Here is a 22,588-nt window from a genome sequence, read left to right on the forward strand (position 1 = left end):
TGTGTCACTTTATCATTTCACCTATTCTTATTTTCATTTCCTTAAAACTAGAATATTACTGATTAGGAGAGACGAGATTATATGGTGATTTACGATAAAACCGAAGTAACTCTGCATAGCACCAAAATGCGAGTTAATGCACCATATAGCACCCAAATGCAAGTTATGTCATGAAATTAAGCAGCATTTAACAAAAATTTGATTCAACTTGTAAAAAAAAATTAATTTTTAAAAATGTTTGAAATTCAAGGAATCTCGTTATTTTGTGACAAAAGATTGCAAAGATCAAAAAAAAATAATTATTTTATTGTGCCTCTAAAATTGAATCACTTTTAAACCACAAATGTTCACCAATTTATTCCTGTTTTGGAATGTATCTGTTTTAGACCAGTTTCTTACAAAAAAATTTTAATTATAAAAATTCAACGTATAATTAATTATTGCCACTATTTTGTGGAGTAAGTATTACGAAACAGCATTTATAAAAATTTAAACAAAAACACAAAAATCTTCTGTTTTAAAAACAAAATTGGACTACTCTTGTCTCTACTGACCAGAGATTTCTTTTCGAAACGTTAGTTCCAGAAGTTTTTGTGTTAGTGTGCCCGCGACATGGAAGGCTGGCTTTGCGTCTAGGACGTCTGAAGGGTGCGGCTGAGCAGTCGAGGGTGTTGTGTGCTCTGTGCCCCGGCAGTGCTGAAGCCGTTCGCGGAGATGAGCGTCGTGCAGCGAGTGCAGCCGTACAGCACCATCACGCAGTTCAAGTACTTCAAGGTGCTCATCCAGGAGTTCCACATCAAGGTGGACATGGGCTTCATCAACGCCGTCCTGGAGATGTTCGCTGCCGACGAGGTGTCGGAGGAGGAGGAGGTGAGCGCACACTGTCCCACGCCTCGGCGCCCTTGACGGTGAAGCTTCCGTGGGCTAGAGAAATGTGTGGCAAATTACAAGGGAGAGTAAATAAAGCAAAGAAACGTCACGCCTATGAGCATTTCTTGGGACTTAAGAAGTATGGTCTTGTGCAGGAATAGAAATGTAAGATACAGTGAAAGGTATTTAATCTGGCACGTTTCGACATCTCTATTGTGTTTGTGAAGAGACAATAAATAGCCTTACTTATAAGTTATAACCAATGTGGCTATTTAGACTTCATACCTCGTGTAATTCAGATATATAAAATGTGCAACATTTTCTATTCTTATTTTCTAGTTTGTAGAAGGAATTTGCGTGCTGAAATAGAAAGATTTACCACTGAAGTGTATAATTCAGAGGCCACAGAGAGTGGAAGTATGTCTCATGAATTATGAAAGATTTTAAAGCCTGTTCTTTCAAAACTACCTATTAACAAGAGCAGAAACACCTTTTGTGGACCATCTTACTATTACTAGGGAACTTTAATTAAAAGAGGTATTCCCTGGAAGATATATTTGTTTACTTATTTTTCTAAAATCTTTACATTAATTAGAACATTTCAAAAATAAACAATAAAATGGATACCTAATTATTTCTTCAATTAATTTTAAATTATTTTCTTTCAACAAAACTTTCAGCACTTCTTTACCATAGATTTAAATGAACTTATACTTTAAAGTAGGAGCTCCTTATCAATAATTTTCGGACTTGCAAAACAAATAAATTCTAGATTTTTGTAAACTCTTACATCTAATAAAGCCATGTAGATTTATTTGTCTTTTAGATGGTTTATCTAATAAACATATGTCTCTCCTTATCTGTGGTTGGAAATATTGCATGCCAGTAACTGACTTGACTAGACACACACAGCAGAAATTTGGGGTAAGCCAGCCATCAAAACACGATCTGACGGCAGATTTCGAAACGTGATTTAATTCTACCGAAAATGTTCGTTGATCTGTTCGACGTGGTGGTAGTTAGGTCAATATCTAAGCATGGTTCTTTGTGTTGTTTCAGGTGAAAAATTTCCACACGGACAAGGAGTTGGCAGACAAACCACTTCTTGCCCATGTGACCGTGCATTCGTCCCAGGAGCAGAAAAATTTCTATGACTTGCTTCACTTCTCACCTCTCAAGGTAGCTTTCAAACATACTAATCTTGTGGTTAATCTCTAGGCCTGTGTGGATTTTCGAAAACAAATAGGAATATTTTACCAGTAGTATTTGATTCAACTTCAAATATTGACACTTCGAAATAACGAATATTCAATTGATAATGAACTTTAGACATAGCATACCTCATGAGTTTGTCGTTTACAACAATCACTGTTGAGGTTAAGTTATTTGTGTGATGTAAATATCCAGTTAAATGTTCTAACGAGACTGTGTAATTAAAAACATGAATAGGCAAAAAGTATTCAGTTTCAAACAATAGCAGGATAAATTGTGCAATGATTCAAAATGTGGACTATTTGGGGCATTTGAAGTTTGAAAACCAAATATTATTTGTGTTTGTTTCATCACCTATACATTCTTGGATATGTTTTGTGAGACACATAAGTCACGAAAGTGATAATGTTTTATTTGTATTTGCTACATAGACTTTGATTTGACCTCCTTTGTTTAGGTGCCATCTTGTTTTTGTATGTGTATGAATGTTATCGTTGCAGCCATGTCGGCTATGTGTGTACTGTGCAATACTAGTAAACAGAGAGAGAGTTAAAAATGCAAAAGGTTGGCTACATCATTAATTGAAAATTACAACAGGTTATGGGCCCAGGACGTCTTTTGCGAGTGATGAGATTGTGACTGTGATTGGCAGTGAGTCGGTAAAGTTGCCGATCGGCGCACGTGGCAAACAGTGGTTCAAGATGGCTTTGCACGAAACTACAGAATATAGAAGCAACATCCCGCGGCTGGATTCCAAAAATTACTTTGCATGGAAGTTACGGGCTAAGGCCGAACTTATACAAATTAACTGTTGGAATGCTATAGAACAAGGATTTGTGCCACCAATGAATGCAGATCAAGAAAGGGTTAACAGGAAGGCTTTGGCATTTATGTACAAAAACGTGTCCGACTCGTATCTTAACGATATTGCGGAATGTGTACTAGCGAAAGAAGCGTGGGAAATACTGGCGGACAAACATACGAAGGTTAGTTTTTTGCAAGGATTGAGATCACTAAAAGCTATGTTTTTGATCTCTAAAGGTGAAGGGGAGGAATTGCATGAATATGTGGCTCGTGTGCAAACACAATACCAGAAAGTAAAATCGGCCGGTTGGGTATACACAGACAAACAGATTGCGGGAATCATCCTCCTTGGACTCCAGTGGGATAAATATGGTGGACTGGTGGAAGAGTTGGGAAAGGAACCTAACCTATCGATCAGGTTGGTAAAAGCAAAACTTTTAGAAGAAGGTAATGAAGATCGGGAAGAAAATGAAGTTTCAGCACTTGCAGCAAAAGGCGATGGTCATCTAAGAGGTGCTCAAGCGTTCAGAGGGCGTGGAAGAGGAGGAAGACAAGGAAATGAAGGAACTGAGTATTGGAAGAATAGGTATGTTGAAAGAAATACTCAAGGAAGTGATATAAAGTGCTACAGGTGTAACGAGTGGATTCACATGGCTAAGACTTGTGACAAAGTGAAGTGCTACAGATGCGGAAATAATGGACATTGGGCAAGTGACTGCAATGAGGATGACCATTCAAAGCCTTATAATGACACAACTGGCAAGGAACAGGATAGGAAGCTAAAACACAAGGCATTAGTGAGTGCTTGTGGCTTGGTTTCACCCATGAAAAACACTGTGGACTGGGTTGTAGATTCTGCTGCAACTGACCACATATCAAATCAAAGGGAACTGTTCCTCAACATGAAAGACTGCAAAGGGGAAATAACGATGGGTAAAGGTACAGCGAAGGTCAATGGATTTGGTATGGTAGAGATAAAAATCACTGATGAATGTGGGGGGTGGACTCTCACCGTATCAGATGTACTGCACGTGCCAGAATTTAACTTCAATCTGCTCTCGGTAAGCAAGATGGCAAAAAAGGGTATTCGTCTGGAAATGAATGTCAGAGAAGCCATAGCTTACGATCATGACGAAATGTTTTTCAAGGCTCCAGTCTCAAATGGCTTATATGTTCTACACTCTGAAAAGAAATTGGACAGTATCGCAAATGTAGTAAATATGCCAAACCATGACTGTGAAATTAGGGATGCTACAGCGTTGAAGAGTGTAATGGTGTGGCACCAAAGGCTTGGCCACCTAAATGAAGAAAGTATCAGAAAAATACCCGAACTGGAGATTGAGGGGAAGATGCTTAATGCTTGTGACACTTGCATAAAAGGAAAAATTACAATAATGGGTTTTCCCCAAATGAGCGAAAGGAAATCTAAAGGACCACTGGAGCTAATACACTCTGACATAATGGGAAAACTGCCTATGTCCTTGGGAAAGGCTCAATATTTACTAACCTTCATAGATGACTACTCTAGGCACCTTACCGTAAAATTCTTGGCGAAGAAGAGTGATGTGTTTGCTGCATTCAAGGAATACCAAAATGAAGTTGAACTGCAGCATGATATCCGGATAAAGGGGCTTCAGACAGATGGAGGAGGAGAGTATTGCAACAAGGAATTTGAGGCGCATCTCAAAAAATGTGGGATAGTGCACAGGAAAACCGTTGCTGAGTCACCGCAACAAAACGGTGTCGCAGAAAGAGCGAATAGAACAATTGTAAATTCCACCAGGTGTATGCTTGCAGAATCAGGCCTACCAAAGGAATTTTGGGTTGAGGCGGCAAATACTGTGGCATTCGTGAAAAATCTAAGCCCTTCCCGTGCCATAAATTTTCAGATACGCTTGGAGTTCTGGTGAGGGGAAAAGGTGAAACTGAAGACATTCGATTTTCTGAGGGTATTCGGTTGCAGAGCCTGGATGTATGTGAATGGGAGAGATAAGTTGGATAGCAAAGGTGTCAAGTGCGTTTTCATAGGTTATGAAACAAACATTAAGGGTTACCGACTGTGGCAATTAGAAGCTAAGAAGGTCAAAATTGCCCACAATGTTATTTTCCAGGAGAGCAAATTTCCATACAATGCGTGTGGTATGTCAACAGAGAACAAAACCATTGTGGTACTGGAAGAAAACTGTGAGGGCATGCTGGAAACTGAGAAACATCATGAGAACGAGGAGGTAAGAGAAGGCACTGAACCAAGAACAAACGTTGAGCCAAACTCCAATGACACCCTGTCGGAAGACGAAGAACCCTTCTTGGGATGGGAAGAGGAATCGGTAGTGGAAATCAGGAGGTCTGCTCGACTCCTGTCAAGACACTCGGAAGCACCTTCTTGTCCATACGGGTGCATAACTATGTCTACAGAGTCTTGCTCCCATGAACCAAAGAGTGTTGAAGAAGCTCTAGGAGGCAGTGATGCAATAAATTGGAAAAGAGCGATGGATGAAGAAATTGAAAATTTTACAAGCAAAAACACTTATGAAATTGTTGACAGGCCCAAAGAAAAAAATGTTTTAGGGTGCAAGTGGGTCTTAAAATTAAAGGAGAGCTCAGATGGAAGCTCCGTACGGTACAGAGCAAGACTAGTAGCACGTGGGTTTTCCCAAATACCAGGAATAGATTTTACTGAAACTTACTCTCCAGTGGTGAAGAAAAAGACAGTTCGTGTCCTCCTAGCTTTGTCAGTGAAGTTGGGCTGGGTCAGGGAATACCTGGACGTCGTGGCTGCGTATCTGAACGGGGTCCTCACCAAGGAAATCTACATGGAGCAACCGCCGATGTACCAAAAAGGTAGTGACAAGGTCTGTAAACTGCTAAAAAGTATTTACGGCCTGAAACAGAGTGGTAAGGAGTGGCATGACACCCTTGACGGTATCCTAACTGGCTGGAATTTGAGAATGTTGAAGAAAGACCCTTGCGTATATATAGATGACCACAAGGAACTAGTGATATTTGTCTACGTTGATTACCTAGGCATATTCGGGACGCGTGAGAAAGTGGAGTACATAAAAAGAAGCTGTCTGGGACTATCGAAGTGAGAGCCATGGGGGAGATGACCAATTTTCTTTCAGTGAACATCATTTCCACAGGTGACTCTGTATTACTGGATCAGTCTCACTACATCGAGCAACTGCTGCGTACTTTTCAAATGACAAATGCAAGAGGAAAAGCGTTCCCCATAGAGATCAACCATGATGATGGGACAGATGCTGGAATCAAAGCTTTTGATAAGCACTTATACCGCAAAGCGATTGGGAGCCTACTACATTTGTCGCAAACAACAAGACCGGACATTAGCTTTGCAGTGTGCAGGTCTAGTCAAAAATGTGAGACCCCAACCCTTCGGGACTGGCAAGATATTGTGCATGTGCTCAGATACCTGAGACAAACCAAAGACTGGAGGTTGAAATTTACTAAATAAAATGGTGCTGCCGTATTCTACTATGATGCAGACCTAGCCAACGATAGGCGTGACAGAAAATCTATAACAGGAGTTGTGGCAACCTTAGCGGGAGGCCCTGTTATCTGGGTTTCGAGAAAACAGACCTGTGTTGCTGATTCCACTGCAGTTGCGGAATATTATGCAATCTACGAAGCAACGAAGGAAGCAAGATGGTTATCACAGTTCATGTCTGAATTGGGGCAAGATGGCTCTGCGCCCAGCCCTGCCGTGATCTTCTCTGACGAGACGGCCATAGCCATGTGTAAGACATGGAAGTGTCTGAAAGGACGAAATCAAATATCATTTTGTGAGGGACATGACGGAAAAGGGGAAGATACAGGTTAAGCACATCACTGGCAGGGAGAACCCTGCTGATTTGTTCACCAAGGCAGTGAACGGTGCGCGCATCAAGTACCTGTGTGAAAAACTGAATCTTGCACGTGTTCCTTGAGTGTCTTACACATTGTCATGCTTGTTAAGTTTTGAGATTTAACTAGGAGTTATGAATGATGTGAACTGGGATATGTTCTGAAGTTGAGTCAAATATTGTTTGATGGGTTTTTTTTGTAAATTCACACCGAAGGTTTTATTCAATGAACACATACTGTGCTGAAGGAAATCTTAGTTTCTCTAACCTTAAGTGTCTCAAGGGAAAGTGTTGGATATGTTTTGTGAGACACACAAGTCACGAAAGTGATAATGTTTTATTTGTATTTGCTACATAGACTTTGATTTGACCTCCTTTGTTTAGGTGCCATTTTGTTTTTGTATGTGTATGAATGTTATTGTTGCAGCCATGTCGGCTATGTGTGTATTGTGCAATACTAGTAAACAGAGAGTGAGTTAAAAATGCAAAAGGTTGGCTACATCATTAATTGAAAATTACGACATACATGTGGTGGGAAAATACAGGTACGGTACATAACCATTTAATTTCCAGGATTCTGGAATAAATTAAATTTCAAATTAAATTTTTAGGTATGTTTGGCACTAAATTTAATCAATGACTGCTAAAATCAGTGAAGAGGTAATTATTAAATAGGAAATACATTTATGCAGTTCTAATAGTTTTTCATTGGTAAACTATGGAATTTGGGCAAGTAACAAAAAAACAGATCAGCATTGATTACACTTTACTTGACTCCCTACTTGAATTGATTTAGGTAGTTCATATTCTCAAGTCTCTCCGAGAAACATTTCCAACTTAAGTAATAATATTGTATACTTGCTAAATCTGTGTAAAAAAATTCATTTCCTTTTTTTCCCCGAAAACTTTTACTCTGGTACATCAAAGCAGGGGAGGGATTAAATTTTTTTGTTATCATTATTGAAGATTCATTATCAAATGTTGATCACTTTGGAGATATAAGTACATAACTTAATAGATTGACTAAACTAGATGATGGCTGATGTTTGATTTAACTGTGGGAATTTTTGGGTAAGATACTAAATTAATTCTTTATAGGAATTTCAGAAATTTAGAAATTCGTTGTTACTTCAGGCTTTATTTAAATAATGATTCGAACCATGACTGTAAATTACTGTAAAAATGTCAGTAGTCGGCTCGTGAAAGCTCTTTCCTTGAAGTGGCGTGTGAGTGAAGTGACTGAGGCGTGCTTGCCGACCGCCTGCTGCAGATCCACCTGAGCTTCTCGCTGAGCGGAGGCAGCACGTCCGGGCAGAAGAGCCAGGAGGCACCGCGCTTCCTCAGCGTCCTCACGCAGAGCCTGGGCGTCACCCTCACGGACATCCACGACGTGGTGTTCAAGTACGTGGCCCCTGCTGTTGTCAGGGGCGACTAGCGCACGGGAGTGCCCCTTCAAACCCACAAATACGTCTCAAGAAATTTCGTTACCTAAAATACTCTATTTTACAGAATTACTGTCGGCGACGTTTGAAGGGGAATAATCTTTGGTGTGTCAAGAAAAATAGCGGGAATGTGTCGATTCTGTGATCATTCAATTCCGATTTTGATTTCAAGTTTTTTTTCTTTTTTTTCTCTCAACTCCAGTTTTATTCTGATCCCAAGTTAAACTCAAAGAAAAATTCGTAAAACTTAATTTTTGCGTCTGATTCCTTAAAAAATGTGTTGAGTTTTAGCATGTAAAGGAAGTAAATTTAATTTATCAGAGGAATAATAATTATGTCATTAAGTAGCCATTAGTGTTGACCTTCAATGTGGGAAGTCATTTATTACGGCTGAGTATAAAAATAAAAATAAAATACTGTAAAATTTGGGCCTTGAATTGGGATGACCGAGGTTCTAAACCTGGAGCATCCATCCTGAATTCGGCTTTAAAATGTTTTTCAATTTCTTTCCAGACAATGCTAGGTTGGTATTTACTAGTGATGTCAGTCCCGGTTCTTGGTTCCGCTGGTTCTTAGCAAATTAACCAGTACCAAGAGCTCTGGAAGCTAACCGAGAACCGGTTTTTAAGAACCGGAACCAAACTGAGAATCTGAAAGAAAAGGTAGAAGTGACACATCACTAGTATTTACAGGCGATGGCCAATTCCTTACTATTTTCCTTTATTTGTAGAGTGATTGTTTTAACTGATAAGACATATGACGTATACCAAACTTTTAAAATATATATATGTATGTGTGTGTGTGTAAGGTGTATTATTATTTGTAAAATTTCAACAGAGACATGACTTGAAAAGTGCAGGAGCTGAAGAGCAGGATGAAGTGCGTGACGGAGCGTGGTGTTGCGCTCGCAGGCTGGCGTTCTTCGAGCGACAGTACACGTTCCTGACGCAGCGCCAGCTGGTGTCGGAGGCCACCATGCACTACGTGGGCCAGGGGGTCAAGCAGCTGTACGTGCTCGTCCTGGGGCTGGACGTGATCGGCAACCCCTACGGCCTGGTGCTGGGGCTGACGCAGGGCGTCGAGGACCTGTTCTACGAGCCCTTCCAGGTCGGTGCCGCTGCCTCGTGTTGGGCCACGCGACAGCCTGTCTGGCCTCTGAGTACCACTCGCCACGTTCCTCATTTTTTGCCTGTTGATATGACAGAGGGATTTTTCTATGAATATTTGACTTTAGCGCTCTTGTGTATTATGCTTCGTCCCAAATTTCCCCGACAGATAATTTACTAAAGATTATCGAACAGCAGTAATAAGTCAAAAATTTTTCATAGTTATGATTAATTATAATATTTTAGAGCTGTAAAATAAAGTTTAGTGAATATTTAGCAAGAAAATTTGTGAGCTAACAAGTGCTAGAAAGTTATCAAAATAAATTTACAATTGTATTACAAATTAATGCATAGTAGTGAAGTGTGTGTCCTGGTTCTCTGTTCCGCTGGTTTTCGGCACATTAGCCGGTACCGAGAACTTTAAATATAAAAAATAATCATGATGCCCGTACCATGGAAATTAAGCCTTCTCACTTCTTCCCCTCTTTATCCCGGGTGAAAGTACATTAGACTTGAAGGTGGTTGTCGCGGTTACAGGGAGCCATAGAGGGTCCGGAGGAGTTCGCGGAGGGTCTGCTGATTGGTGTGAGGAGCCTGTTTGGCCACACGCTGGGCGGAGCAGCCGGGGCTGTGTCTCGCATCACAGGAGCCATGGGTGAGCACTGAGCAGCTGTATCCCAGGGACGGAGGCTTCAAATATAACCACACACACTGTGATCTCTGGGTCATGTTTCAACATCGTTTGGACATGAAATACATTTCATTCCATTCTTAGCACGTAGCATTTGGTCTGGTTAAGTGTGTTTTTTTTTTTTTTTTTTTTTTTTTTTTTTTTTTTAATTTTGCCACTTTGTAAAGGATACTTATAAAATAACTCTATAATACCTGACATCTTAAAAAAAATAGTGGTATCAAATTGTTATAAAAAATGACAGTATCATTTTCTTGTCATAAAAAAATCTTTACGTCCAGGACCATAAAACCACATAAATATACCAACGCCGATGAGAGAGATTTACACTAAACGAGGCCACGGAAGTGATGGTCGGCCATGTAGGAATGTGTGTGTGCAGGGAAGGGCGTGGCGGCGCTGACGTTCGACAAGGACTACCAGCGCAAGAGACGCGAGGCGATGCTGCAGCGACCGGCCAACGTCCAGATGGGGCTGGCTCGCAGCGGCCGCGGCCTGGTCATGGTACGTGTGTAGTCTGCTTGTGATGTTCAGAGCCCAGATTGTACGGAGTTATAAAAATGCATATTTCGTCATTAAAAATAGTGGATTTCGTCTTTATCGTCACTAAACCTCAATTGCTTGCTAATTTATTTTCATTGTTCTGAAAGTATTTGTTTTTGACTGATTCAATACGAGTGCAGCGTATCAATTTTACCACTATTTTGGTGGAATAAGTGTTACAAGCCAGCTTTTTATAAAAATAAAAATAACCACAAAAAAAATCATCTCTACAAATATGTGGAAACGTTTCCCCACCCATCATCACCAAGAGCAGGTATAGTTTAATTCAATGTAAGTTAGTTTTTAATCTTATATTTCGCAGCATTCTGACGCTTGGAGGTGAACTCTCAGTATGTTATAAAAAAAATTCACTTTTCTCCCAAAATACTTTGAAATACACATAACAATTTGTGTTATCGCAAATGAGATACTAAGTGCATGTCCCTGGTCGTGGATCAAGAGTCGTCTTTTTTAAGTTACACTTCTTTAGGCACGCTATGGAAAAACAAGGGAGAATTTTCACTATGCGCGCACACCATGCAATGAAACTTTCACAGAATGAAAAAAAGGCTACATACAAAATAAAAGCTACATGCAAGTAAAAATTATATATGTGCTTTTAAATCTTATACTTAATTATTGATATTGAATACTGGTCCTTATCATTAAAAACATTTGCTATGAATATTAGTGAGAGAAATTGTTTTTATCAATTTTACCAAGTGTATTTATATAAGTGAGGTTATGTTTCCGTATGTATAATGATGTCAGGTTGCTTGTAAGCTTCCATTGTCGCTGGTAGGGAGTGTCTGTGGAAGGTTTGGTAGTCTGGCCCTTTTCATGGTTGTGTTTGCAAGGTCATGTTCCTGTATGTATGATTTATTTGTGTTATAAATTATATTCATTTCTATAAATAATTAAAATTAATCAGTTAGAAAAATTGTTCAGCTTATTGAATGATTTTTATTAATTTTGAAATTTGAGTACCCATTAATTGAAATTTTTTGAATTTGATTGAATTAACCTTTTAAAAACTGGATTTATAATATCACTCCAGACCTTTTATTATTTTATTCCTATTATTTGCATGCAAAATTTAAAGTTAATTTTTTTTATTGTGCCAAGTATATACTTACTAAGGCATGTACATAAGTAAACGTACATTTTTTAAATTTTTTTTTGCACCAGGGCTCCATTCCGTTAATGTAATGCTAATGTTTGTAAGAAAATCAGTAATTATTTTTCTTTATATTTTTATTATGTCTTGTACCCAGGGGCGAATCCAGGGGGGGGGGGGGGGTTAGGGGTTCAACCTCCCCCCCCCCCCTTTGCACCAAATCTTAATTAATTTCTTATTCATCACTCCAACAAATTTCATATTAAGATTAATAAAAAATTTTACCATTACAATATTTAAATTTAAGTACCGAAAACTGCTAAAATAGCACTATTTTACACCATAAAATCCAAATTTTCTCAGGGGAGCACCCCCGGACCCCCCGCTTTAGTACGGGGGGGGGGGGGAGGAATGCTTCTTAACACCCCCCATACACAAATCCTGGCTACGCCACCGCTTGTACCTATATAATGTTGGTTAAAATAGCTGGTTATATAATAAATGAAATCTTCACATTATAAAAATGTACTCTTTCACTTGTACGTGAAGGCCATCCAAGAGACGCACAAGTGGTGAGTGATGAGTGGTGGTGTTGGCAGGGGGTGGTGGACGGCGTGTCGGGGGTGTTTACCAAGCCCATCGCCGGGGCCAAGGAGGAGGGGGTGGAGGGCTTCTTCAAGGGCGTCGGCAAGGGCGTGGTCGGGCTGGTGACGCGCCCCACGGCTGGAGTCATCGACTTTGCCAGCGGCTCTCTGGAGGCAGTCAAGAGGTGAGTCTGCTCCAGCTGGTCTGTCGCTCGCAAATTGTGCAAATATTAGTTTCCTTCCTTAAATTATTTGAATACCACTTAGTACCATAAAATTTTTGAATTTAAATCTAAAATTCAAATGGCAAGAGTTTAGTTCGAAAGAATGAAACATAGTTCTGTTTCCATGTAAAATACTAGCTGAAAAAACTAGAGAAGTATGAAGCAGTTGTTCATGAAAACAATTACCTTAAAAAAATAACTGAGCAGTGCAGTATTTTTTTTCTTAATCTGCGATTCCTAAAGAAAAATCGTAAATGTGAAGTTGTGTGTTGTAAAGATTTTTTTAAAGACATTATCAAATGTTATAACCTTTATCTGTTCATCTTTGTCGCAGCTATGTACTGTTATGGGTGTGGTAGTTGGCACCCATGACAGTTAGAAAGTGCGTGATGTAAGATGGTGTCATATTGATGTATTTTGTAACAGTGACTACAACGTCATATAATAAAGATATAACATGGCGCAGTCGACAGGATTTTGTGTTTACCTTAAATGATTATACTAAGTAACAAGACCGGGCCAGTAACCACAGTGAAAGTAGGTGCTAAGTAAAATATTCGTATGTAAACAATGGCCGTGGGTGGCGGAGTTAAGTTGCCACCTGATTTGGACTTACATAGCAAAAATGCATACGTGGACTGGATGTTTTGGGAGTCAGAATTTGAAGACTACCTTGTGAGTACTGGACAAGACAATGCCCCAGACAAGGTTAAAATTTCACTTTTGCGAAACATCATGGGCAGTGATTCCTCTCGCATTTTGCAAACTGTTGACATGGTGGAAGAGGATAAGAAAAGTTATGTTAAGTGGAAGCAGGCCATAGAAAGGTATGTCCGACCCAGGATCAATGAGGTCTTTGAACGATATGTGTTTGCTCAGAGGTGCCAAGAAGAAGGGGAAAGTTTTGAGCATTTTTTCACTGCCCTACGACATCTCGTGAAGAACTGTAATTATAATAACACCACCGGTGAGAGTGCGGAAAACAAGATGCTGCGGGATCGTATAGTTCATGGTGTACTAGACAAGGCCGTCCAAGAAGCTTTACTACGAGTTGATAACCTCACATTGGAAAAAGCGGCAGCACATTGCAGAGCGTGTGAGCAGAGCAAGCAACAAGCACATCTAATACACAGCAAGAATGGTGATAGTGAGTCTGACACTGTTTTAATTAGTGCGGTTAGTAAAAGCTCAAGTGAACAGCGTCAGAGGCCGGTGAAAGATGGGGAAACAAAGGGAGAATTTCAGTGCAGGCGATGCCAGTCAGTGCACGGACCCAAAGCATGCCCAGCATATGGAAAGAAATGTGCTAAATGCGGAGTCCTGAATCACTTTGCAAGGTCATGTAGAGTTCGTAAGGTACAAGTTGTGGAGCGAATTGAATTGTCCAGCTCGCAAGAGAGTCTTTATTGTGATAGTGTCAGTGTATGTCCTGTTGATATTAGGGGTCGCATAAAAAGCCACAGAGACAGCAGTAGTGCTTCCTACCCCAATGAGTGGCAAGAAAAAGTAAGCATTGAAGGCGTAAAAATGATGGTGAAGCTAGACACCGGCGCACAGGTTAGTGTACTTCCACTTCAGGTTTTTAAAAAAGTGGACAAGCAGTTTAGGGTTGAGCCTACGAACGTGAAATTAAAGACTTTGGATGGTGTTATCACACCTGTGGGTAAAGTAACCTTGAACTGCCAAGCTACGAGAGCTGAAGCTTATATAGACTTTATGGTAGTGGACTTGGATGTTGTGCCATTGCTCGGGTTACCAGGATGCATACAACTGAACTTAGTGCAGCGGGTGCACTCTGTTGACAACAGGACGGCGAAAGACAGTTTTGTGCGACAAAATGAAGATGTGTTTCATGGCCTGGGTTGCTTTCCTCAAGAAGGTAAAATCATTACTAAAGTAGGAGCTGATCCTGTATGTTGCCCTCCTAGACGAGTACCTCAGGCCTTGAGAGGGGCACTCAAAGCTGAACTTGATAGACTAGAGACAAAGGGGGTTATTCAAAAGGTTGATGAGGTTGATGCCAGGGCATGCGTAAGCAACCTAGTTGTCACTGAAAAACCCAATGGTAAGCTTAGAGTGTGCCTTGATCCAACGGACCTAAATAAACAAATCAAACGACATTATCACATGGTTCCCAAACTCAGTGACATCAGTGAGCAGCTGGCAGGGAAAAAATACTTCTCCGTATTTGATCTAAGGGAAGGTTTTCATCAAATTGAATTAGGGGAGGAGGCATCACTGAAATGTTGCTTTTCCAGCCCATTTGGGATCTACCGATATCTGCGACTACCTTATGGAATAGCCAGTGCACCAGAACTTTTTCAACATCTGGTTGAAAGTAATTTTGCAGACATACCTAACACAGTAATATACTTTGATGATCTACTCTGTATGGGAAACACCGAGGTAGAACATGATGAAGCTGTTCAACGAGTGGTGGAAAGGGCTAGGGCTCGAAATATAAAATTTAATGTGGATAAACTTCAGTACAAAGCTATGGAAGTTAAGTACATTGGCCATGTTTTCTCTGCAGCAGGTATGAAAGTAGATCCAGAGAGAGCGAGGACACTAATTAATTTAAGAACACCCTCAAACAAAAAGGAATTGCAACAAATACTGGGGATGTTCAATTACGTTCGTAGTTTCTTACCGCAAATGGCAACACTTACAGCACCCCTATACGAACTACTGAAAGGGGGAGTCGATTGGCAGTGGCTACCCTTACATCAGAAAGTATTTGATGAGCTGAAGCAGAAAGTCGCTGATGCACCTGTCCTTGCATTATTTGACCCAGAGAAAGAAATCACCTTACAGTGTGATGCATCACAGTATGGGCTAGGGTGCTGTTTGTTGCAACAATCCAGTTCCGGTAACCTTCAGCTTGTCACAACTGCTTCAAGAAGCCTATCAGACCGTGAAAAGAACTACTCTCAATCAGAAAAGGAACTTCTAGCCATATACTTTGCAGCAACAAAGTTTCATGACTTTGTTTATGGTCGGACGGTAAATGTTCAAACAGACCACAAGCCATTGGTGGCAGTTATGAACAAAAACATAGGGAAGATAGGTTCCCCTAGACTACAGCGCCTCAGGCTCAAACTCCTTAAGTACTCACTGAAGGTGTACTATGTACCGGGAAAAGATCTGCACTTGGCTGATACAATGTCGAGAATGCCACTCCTGGAGACTGAACATGATCCTGAAATGTTGGAGGTGGTACATTCGTTGAGTGCACATTTACCAATGAGTGACAGTAGGAAAGTGATGTTTCAAAGAGAAACTAAGCAGGATTCCATCCTTTGTAAGGTGGCCAAAATGCACCAGGAGGGCTGGCCCCATACCAGTAAGATGCTAGGGAAATATGGTGAATACTGCAAGGTTCAAGATAACCTACACATAGAAGATGGAATAATATTTCTTGGACACAAAATTGTGGTACCCCATACATTGCGGCAATATGTCCTGCACCTGGTGCATGAAGGGCATTCGGCAGTTGAGAAAACTAAGGCTAGAGCACGGCAATTATTCTATTGGCCCCGAATGGCGAAAGATATAGAGGAACATGTGTCAAGGTGCGGGATATGTGAAAAATTTAAGAGGGCTAAGTGCAGGGAACCTCTTATACCACATGAAGTTCCTAAACTGCCATATTTCCAAGTCGGTACAGATATCCTTGAAGTAGCCGGGAAGGCTTTCCTGATACTGATTGATTACTATTCCCACTGGATTGATATTCGACCATTGGCTGCAAAATCTTCTGCATGCACCATAAATGCAATGCAAGATGTCTTTAATGTTCATGGGTTTCCCAGAGTCCTCATTTCAGATAATGTACCCTTCAAATCTTATGAGTGCCAGCAGTATTACAAAAAATATGGCATCACACTAACTACTTGTAGTCCACACTACCATCGAAGCAATGGGATGGCAGAAAAAGCTGTGGGAATCAGTAAACAGATCCTACGCAAGAGCAAATCAGAAGGTACTGACCACAGGGACCTCCTGCGTGAGTATAATAACACCCCTATCACTGGGCTGCAGGCATCTCCAGCACAAATCTTATTCAGTAGATGTGTTAGAACCACCATGCCCATAACCACAGCCATGTTGCAACCAGTTGTTCAAGAGGGGATCTATGAAGCCTTGCAAGCCAGGCAGGCTAAGTTCAAGCAGTACTACAACAGGTCAGCTCAGAAGAAAGACGTCAAATTTCAGGAAGGCGAGCGGGTAGTCACGAAGATAGAAAGTGACAGTGTCTGGGAGCCAGCTGTAGTTATCTCACAAAGCCGTGAACCACGGTCATACCTCATCAGGAAAGACAGGAGTGGCAGAGTGGTCCGAAGAAACACGTGTCATTTGCGCCCTTCACGGTTCAGAGGAAACAGACAGATAGATTGGGTGCCATACCAAGAAATTGATGAAGGAGGTCAAACAAGTCCTACAGTGCAGGGTGGAAGAAGAAGTACTGATACAGACATAGAAGGTTTTAAGGGATTTAATAATGACAGTGAGAGGGTAACAAGTGATGATCCAGGAATAAACAACGGTAGGGACTTGCCAGACAGCAGAAGCAAAGACCATTACGTGACCAGGAGTGGTAGGAGGGTCAAAGTGAAACAAATGTATGAAGGGTAACATGTAACATGTATAAGGAAACCTGAGGTGATGAAAAAGGGGGAGGTGTTATGGGTGTGGTAGTTGGCACCCATGACAGTTAGAAAGTGTGTGATGTAAGATGGTGTCATATTGATGTATTTTGTAACAGTGACTACAACGTCATATAATAAAGATATAACATGTACCACATATAAAAATGTAGCGCTAGTTAGCATCATTCATGTTTGGTTACGTTGATGCCCACATTGAGTGCGTGCACAGTCTAATATTGATAGCTTGCCGATTGTATGCAACACACACGCTCTGTCTAGGGCCGAGTAAACTAAATTTGTTAGCCTGCACTCTTCCGTGGTTAGTGTGTACTATGATGATAGTAATGCGTTAGTTCCAGCTTATTTTCAGGTCACTGTTCACAATTTTACCAAACTTCTATTAGCTTGACCTGTAGGTATGAATGGACTAGGTAATAAAATCTTTCAATCAATTTTTACCCATTTTTTGATGTCCGAATGTGTTGAAATTTTGCATATGTATAAAGAACCTCTGACAATAATATATTTTGATAACTTAAGACCTTAGTTTTAAGGGGAGTGGGAGGGTCAGAGGATAAAAAAATCCATGCTTTTTTTGTATCCATGTCAGAACATAGTAGGAATTTGTTCCAGGGTTGACTGTCTATATATCAGTAATAACAAAATGATTAGTAATAGATTTTCTATCACTAATTTTAGGATGTAGTCATTACAAAAATGAATATATGAACTTAATAACAATAATGAACTTAAAATTTGTAATGGGGTGCTGGATTTAAGTTGTTTGGAATGCTTTTGTATACTCTTTTTAATAAAATATACATTCCATGCAATAGGTTATTCTTTGTATGAATAAATTTTACCTCAACAAATATGCTTTTCTTACATAAAAATCACACCCCTACTTTTTAAACTTGATTTTAGTATAAAATGTGCAACAATTAAGTGATAAAACTTTGTACATTGAAAACTGGCTAGAATTAGAATATTTAACTTACCTGTGCGAAGAAAGATGCTTTAGAAAGATGTTTACTTTTAGTTTTAAGCATTTTGGGGGTGAAATTGTGGTGTGCAGAAAATGTGCGGGCACCAAACAATGGAAATTGAACAGAATGAAGTCCAGTAAGCATGCATGGTTCGTTCCAACTGTGTTCAAACACAAGATACAGATGTAGCATGTGGTTTATTTTCAAATGACTTAAAAATAGTTCATTTTACAAACAAATTGTAGAGGAAAAAAGTTGGTCACATATTTTTAACATACTGAACTAATAGCTACAAATACTAGTTCCTATTTTTTAAAATATGGAAACCAGCAAACACTCTTTATGCAATTTTTTTACCTTCAGGTATTCTTATAAATAATTAGCTTCAAAAGTTGTGTTGGAACATACATGTGTTCGATGGTATTTGCCACTTTGTTGGTTCTCTTTAATATAATGAACGCTGTGCTGTATCTTACATTGGAAGTTAAATGTCAAAGAAGTTTAACTCCTATTGTGCGTACATTAGCACACGTGAACTTATATATATACATATATATATTTTTTTTTAATGCATTGATTGCCTGACACAAAAGCAAGCAGCACACTGATAACTTTTTTCTGCTCTCTCTGCCAGAGTTGCGGAGGTGAGTGAAGAAGTGAGCCGGCTGCGACCGCCCAGGTTTCTACAGCTGGACGGACTGGTTCGGCCGTATTTCAGGCGAGAAGCTGAAGGAAACAAGTTATTGCAGGCAAGCAGTGTGTCGTGGCCTTGACTCTGATCAGTGTTCAATCTGGAGTTTGTACTTTTAACAACCGCCAAGTTTCCCAGTTCAAGTACCCTTGGGTACAGTATAAAATTAAAAATTCTCTTAAAACTTTCCTTACAGTAGTGGTGGTTCAAATTCCTAAATTCCTAGAGTCCAAATACACACCAAATTTTAATCACGAAGAGTGCCACGAATCTTTCGCTTAAATCCTAATGTAGATCTCAAGGGTCAAAAATAAAATAATGCATAAGAATTAAAATATAAAAATATAAACTAAGGTGTTAACATTCTGCCTGTAAAACGTTCATTTTACAAATTAAGTTACTAACGACTTATTATAAATTATTTAAATAAATATTCATTAAATGTAAAATATATTTCAAAATTGTTGGTGTATAATTTTTTAATGTACTAAATTTTATCCATTATTTTTCTACAAATCATTTTTCTCAATTCACAAATCTTCATATACTTGAATTTTTTTTATAACATTTGAGGGTTCAATGATTCAACCAGCCATCCCAAGTTGCAATTCTTGATGTTTATTTTGGAAAAAAAAAAAAAAACTACATACCATTTTGCACCTAGTTTCTTTTGTACTACATATTGCGGAACTGTTACTTGACAGGCTCTATTGCAGAATAAAACTATAATAATAATAATAATAATAATAATAATAATAATAATAATAATAATAATAATAATAATAATAATATTTTGAACATGGAAGAAACAAGATTAGTGGATGGTGTCTTCATTCTTTCTTAGTTGTCTTATTGAATAAGGTTTTTAAGGGCTGCCATAAGAAAAAAAATATCTGTTTTATGCAATATTACTAAAACTGTTACAAAGTGTACATTCAGTACACTTGCTCTACAGGTAATAAACTGAGTGACTTATATACAGTAGACTCCCGATTATCCGGGGTAATGACTGGCAAGGGGCCCACGGATAATCGAAAAACACGGTTAAAGCGATGACGGGGGGAAAAATGATTTAATTAAATTTTTTTTATCCCGAGTGTCGATACAAACACTTTAACACCCGCCCCTCATAGCAACGTCCAAATTTGTTTCAGTAAAACATTGCACTAGACTAATAATAAAACAGCGATTAAACAATGTATATTTAAATTACAAAAAAATATTGAACAGTCTAAATTTAAAATTTAAAAAATCATGAAACGCTTTGTTTACATAATATGGCTAGGCATTCCTAAGTAGGCGCTAAAAACATTTCAGTTACAAAATAATAATGCTTTTAATATACAAGATATATTTGATTTCTAATAGGATTTCAAAATAACATAAAAACTTGAGTGTGTTGTATTATAACAAAAAATTATTTAACCTGTTAACGTAATTCCCGACTCTGTTTACAAAGTGCGTTACTGCCTTGATAAGCCACTAGTGCAGCCTGTTTAAATGTCGAGTACCACTCGTTTGCGTTTATTAGACATTACTGTCAAAATATTCCTACAGAAAACAATACCACACAAAGCAAATGCTGACTTAAATCTACGCGAGCCAGTATCAGTCGCGTGAGTCATGCAGCAGCGGTGCCGCGTCTGCGCTAACCTGAGCCCGGTTCACAAGGTCGCGTGGAACACAAGCGCGCATGGTTAACAGGGGTGCGTTTATGATTGCTCCTGCTGTTTTGAAGTTCATGACGCATATTAATACTTACCAACTATGCATGTAACGTGTTTGGCAGCATTATTCGTCGAGAACCACAGCATAAAATGCTCAGTCACATCAATAGATTACAAATATAAAAAAAAAGTCAAAAAGTTATTTTCGTTTTTATGGTTTATGGAAGTGAAATATGGCACGGTTAATCCGCAAACCGGATAATCCGCACCCGGATAATCGGGAGTCTACTGTAGTTACTATAGCTTAGCGATGATGGTTACTCATTACAATTTTCATACAATAATTGCAGTGCCATGTCAGTCAGGTGTGCTATGTGGCTCACTTGTTAATTAAACATTTAGGAGCTGTGAAACAATTGTGTAGCGAATAGTTTCCAAGTCATATTCAGTGAACAGTGGGGGAGTAAGATTACAAATTTTGTGGTGAACCAAGTGGCCATATTGCATTCCGGTAAGTGGCAAGAATTTGAGCATCTGAGTGAAAGGACAGACGGGGAAATGCAGAAATGTTTTTTCCTCTGATGGAGTTGTACTGTCTGTCTGTCAGTCAGTGTTTAAGAACTTGTCTGTGAGTTCATGTCGATGTCATCACTCCAGACATGTGAGAGTCAGTGGCTAACATGTTGGTTTGTCTTCGCAGGAGCTGAACAAAGGTCGCTATGCGTCCACGGATGTCTACGTCTATCACGTCAAAGTCATGGACGGCGGGAAGGAAATGCTCATGTTGACTAACAAGCGAGTCATGTACATCATCCATAACGACATATTTGGAAACTGGCAGGTGAGCAGCCGTGGTGACTTGGAAATTCTTTCGTTAAAAAACAGTTCAGAACTAAGGCCTTTTTTAAAAGTAATTTAGTACCTACATGTGAAAATGTGTATAGTCTTTTGTGAGTTATTGATACATTCAGATGGTGGGATATTGGGCATTTTGAGGCTGTTATGCTGTACATTCCCATTAGCATTAGAGTCGTAACAAAGTTGTTTATTCACTTCACTGTTCTTTTGTAACAAAAATATATTCTATTAAGTTATATGAGTTTTTACCTATTTTGGATGCAAGGTTTTAAATCATAAATAATATGTTTTTGTTTCTGCTCGTGAATATTTGTGTTTACAACTGTCGTTCATTTGGGGTAAGTCGAGACTAATTTGTGCTTACTCCCGCTCGGACTCAACTCGGCCACAGTTGTCGCAGTGGGAGTTGTAGTTCGGTACAGTCAATGGCGGTCGCAGGAGGCCAGATAGGGTGTAATGTACAACCCCCCCCCCTCCCCCCCTTCCAGAAGTTATGAAAGATTTTGCGAAATATCGGTGAAGATAGTAAGTTACTGGGTGAGAAGCCAAGTCGCCTACAAACTACTGTAGGTCCATATGTCAGTGTGTTAGTGTCGATAGCAAAGTGCAGCGGTGAGTAAGTTATAATTGAGGAGTCGCGTGTGTGATGGTGTGCGAGCAGGTGGAGTGGGGGGTGACGTGGGACTCGATGGAGACTCCGCCGCGCATCGTGGACAGGGGCGTGTTCATCCCGACCGGCGAGCCCAAGAAGAAGGTGCTGGGGCTCTTCGGCTCGTCGGACACTGGCAAAGTGGTCCTCATCAAAGATCCTGAAGTGCGGGTGGTAAGTTGCATTCAAGTACAGGGACAAGATTGTGTGGCGGATTTTTGATGAAACTGAAACACCACTGAAAAGTATTTTCATGTACAATGTAACACCAAAATGCAAGTTAATACACTATAAAGCACTAAAATGCAACAAAAATAATGAAATTAATCAGCATACTTCATCAATACTCAACAAAAAAAAAAGTAAATCTTTTAATATTTTTAATTCAATGAATGCATGGAGTTAGTACCAAAATGAATGTACTAAATAGATTGGGAATTATTTTTTTTTTAATTGGCAACTGTTAGTAACTGATATTTTCCTAACAACATTGGTACATTTTTTTTGAATGTGTGTGTGTGTGTATATATATATGTATATCTGTTAACTCGCTTGTATTGTTCCCAGTACTTTTGCAATATAATAATTTGTACATAATAAGCATGTAAAAGTGCATCATGTTTCGGTCAAAATGA

General features: G+C 39.4%; 2 protein-coding genes across 3 annotated transcripts in view; one reads left to right on the plus strand and one right to left on the minus strand.

The window, feature by feature from the left end:
• Positions 1 to 22,588, plus strand: part of LOC134535081 (intermembrane lipid transfer protein Vps13) — a 119,635-nt gene that overhangs the window by 89,625 nt on the left and 7,422 nt on the right. For both annotated transcript variants that reach the window (XM_063373940.1, XM_063373941.1), the window contains 10 exons: positions 695 to 870; positions 1,930 to 2,049; positions 8,017 to 8,147; positions 9,100 to 9,295; positions 9,832 to 9,949; positions 10,368 to 10,489; positions 12,245 to 12,414; positions 18,723 to 18,837; positions 21,147 to 21,287; positions 21,966 to 22,127. In XM_063373940.1, coding sequence (XP_063230010.1) covers positions 695 to 870; positions 1,930 to 2,049; positions 8,017 to 8,147; positions 9,100 to 9,295; positions 9,832 to 9,949; positions 10,368 to 10,489; positions 12,245 to 12,414; positions 18,723 to 18,837; positions 21,147 to 21,287; positions 21,966 to 22,127 — 1,451 coding nt within the window. The remainder of the gene's footprint in view (positions 1 to 694; positions 871 to 1,929; positions 2,050 to 8,016; positions 8,148 to 9,099; positions 9,296 to 9,831; positions 9,950 to 10,367; positions 10,490 to 12,244; positions 12,415 to 18,722; positions 18,838 to 21,146; positions 21,288 to 21,965; positions 22,128 to 22,588) is intronic.
• Positions 21,820 to 22,588, minus strand: part of LOC134535082 (uncharacterized) — a 28,919-nt gene continuing 28,150 nt past the window's right edge. Inside the window, exon 14 of the transcript XR_010075574.1 lies at positions 21,820 to 22,191. The gene's annotated coding sequence lies outside the window, so the exon portion shown is untranslated. The remainder of the gene's footprint in view (positions 22,192 to 22,588) is intronic.

This window comes from Bacillus rossius, chromosome 8, assembly GCF_032445375.1.
Source record: "Bacillus rossius redtenbacheri isolate Brsri chromosome 8, Brsri_v3, whole genome shotgun sequence".
In the NCBI taxonomy this organism is placed as follows: Eukaryota; Metazoa; Arthropoda; class Insecta; order Phasmatodea; family Bacillidae; genus Bacillus; species Bacillus rossius.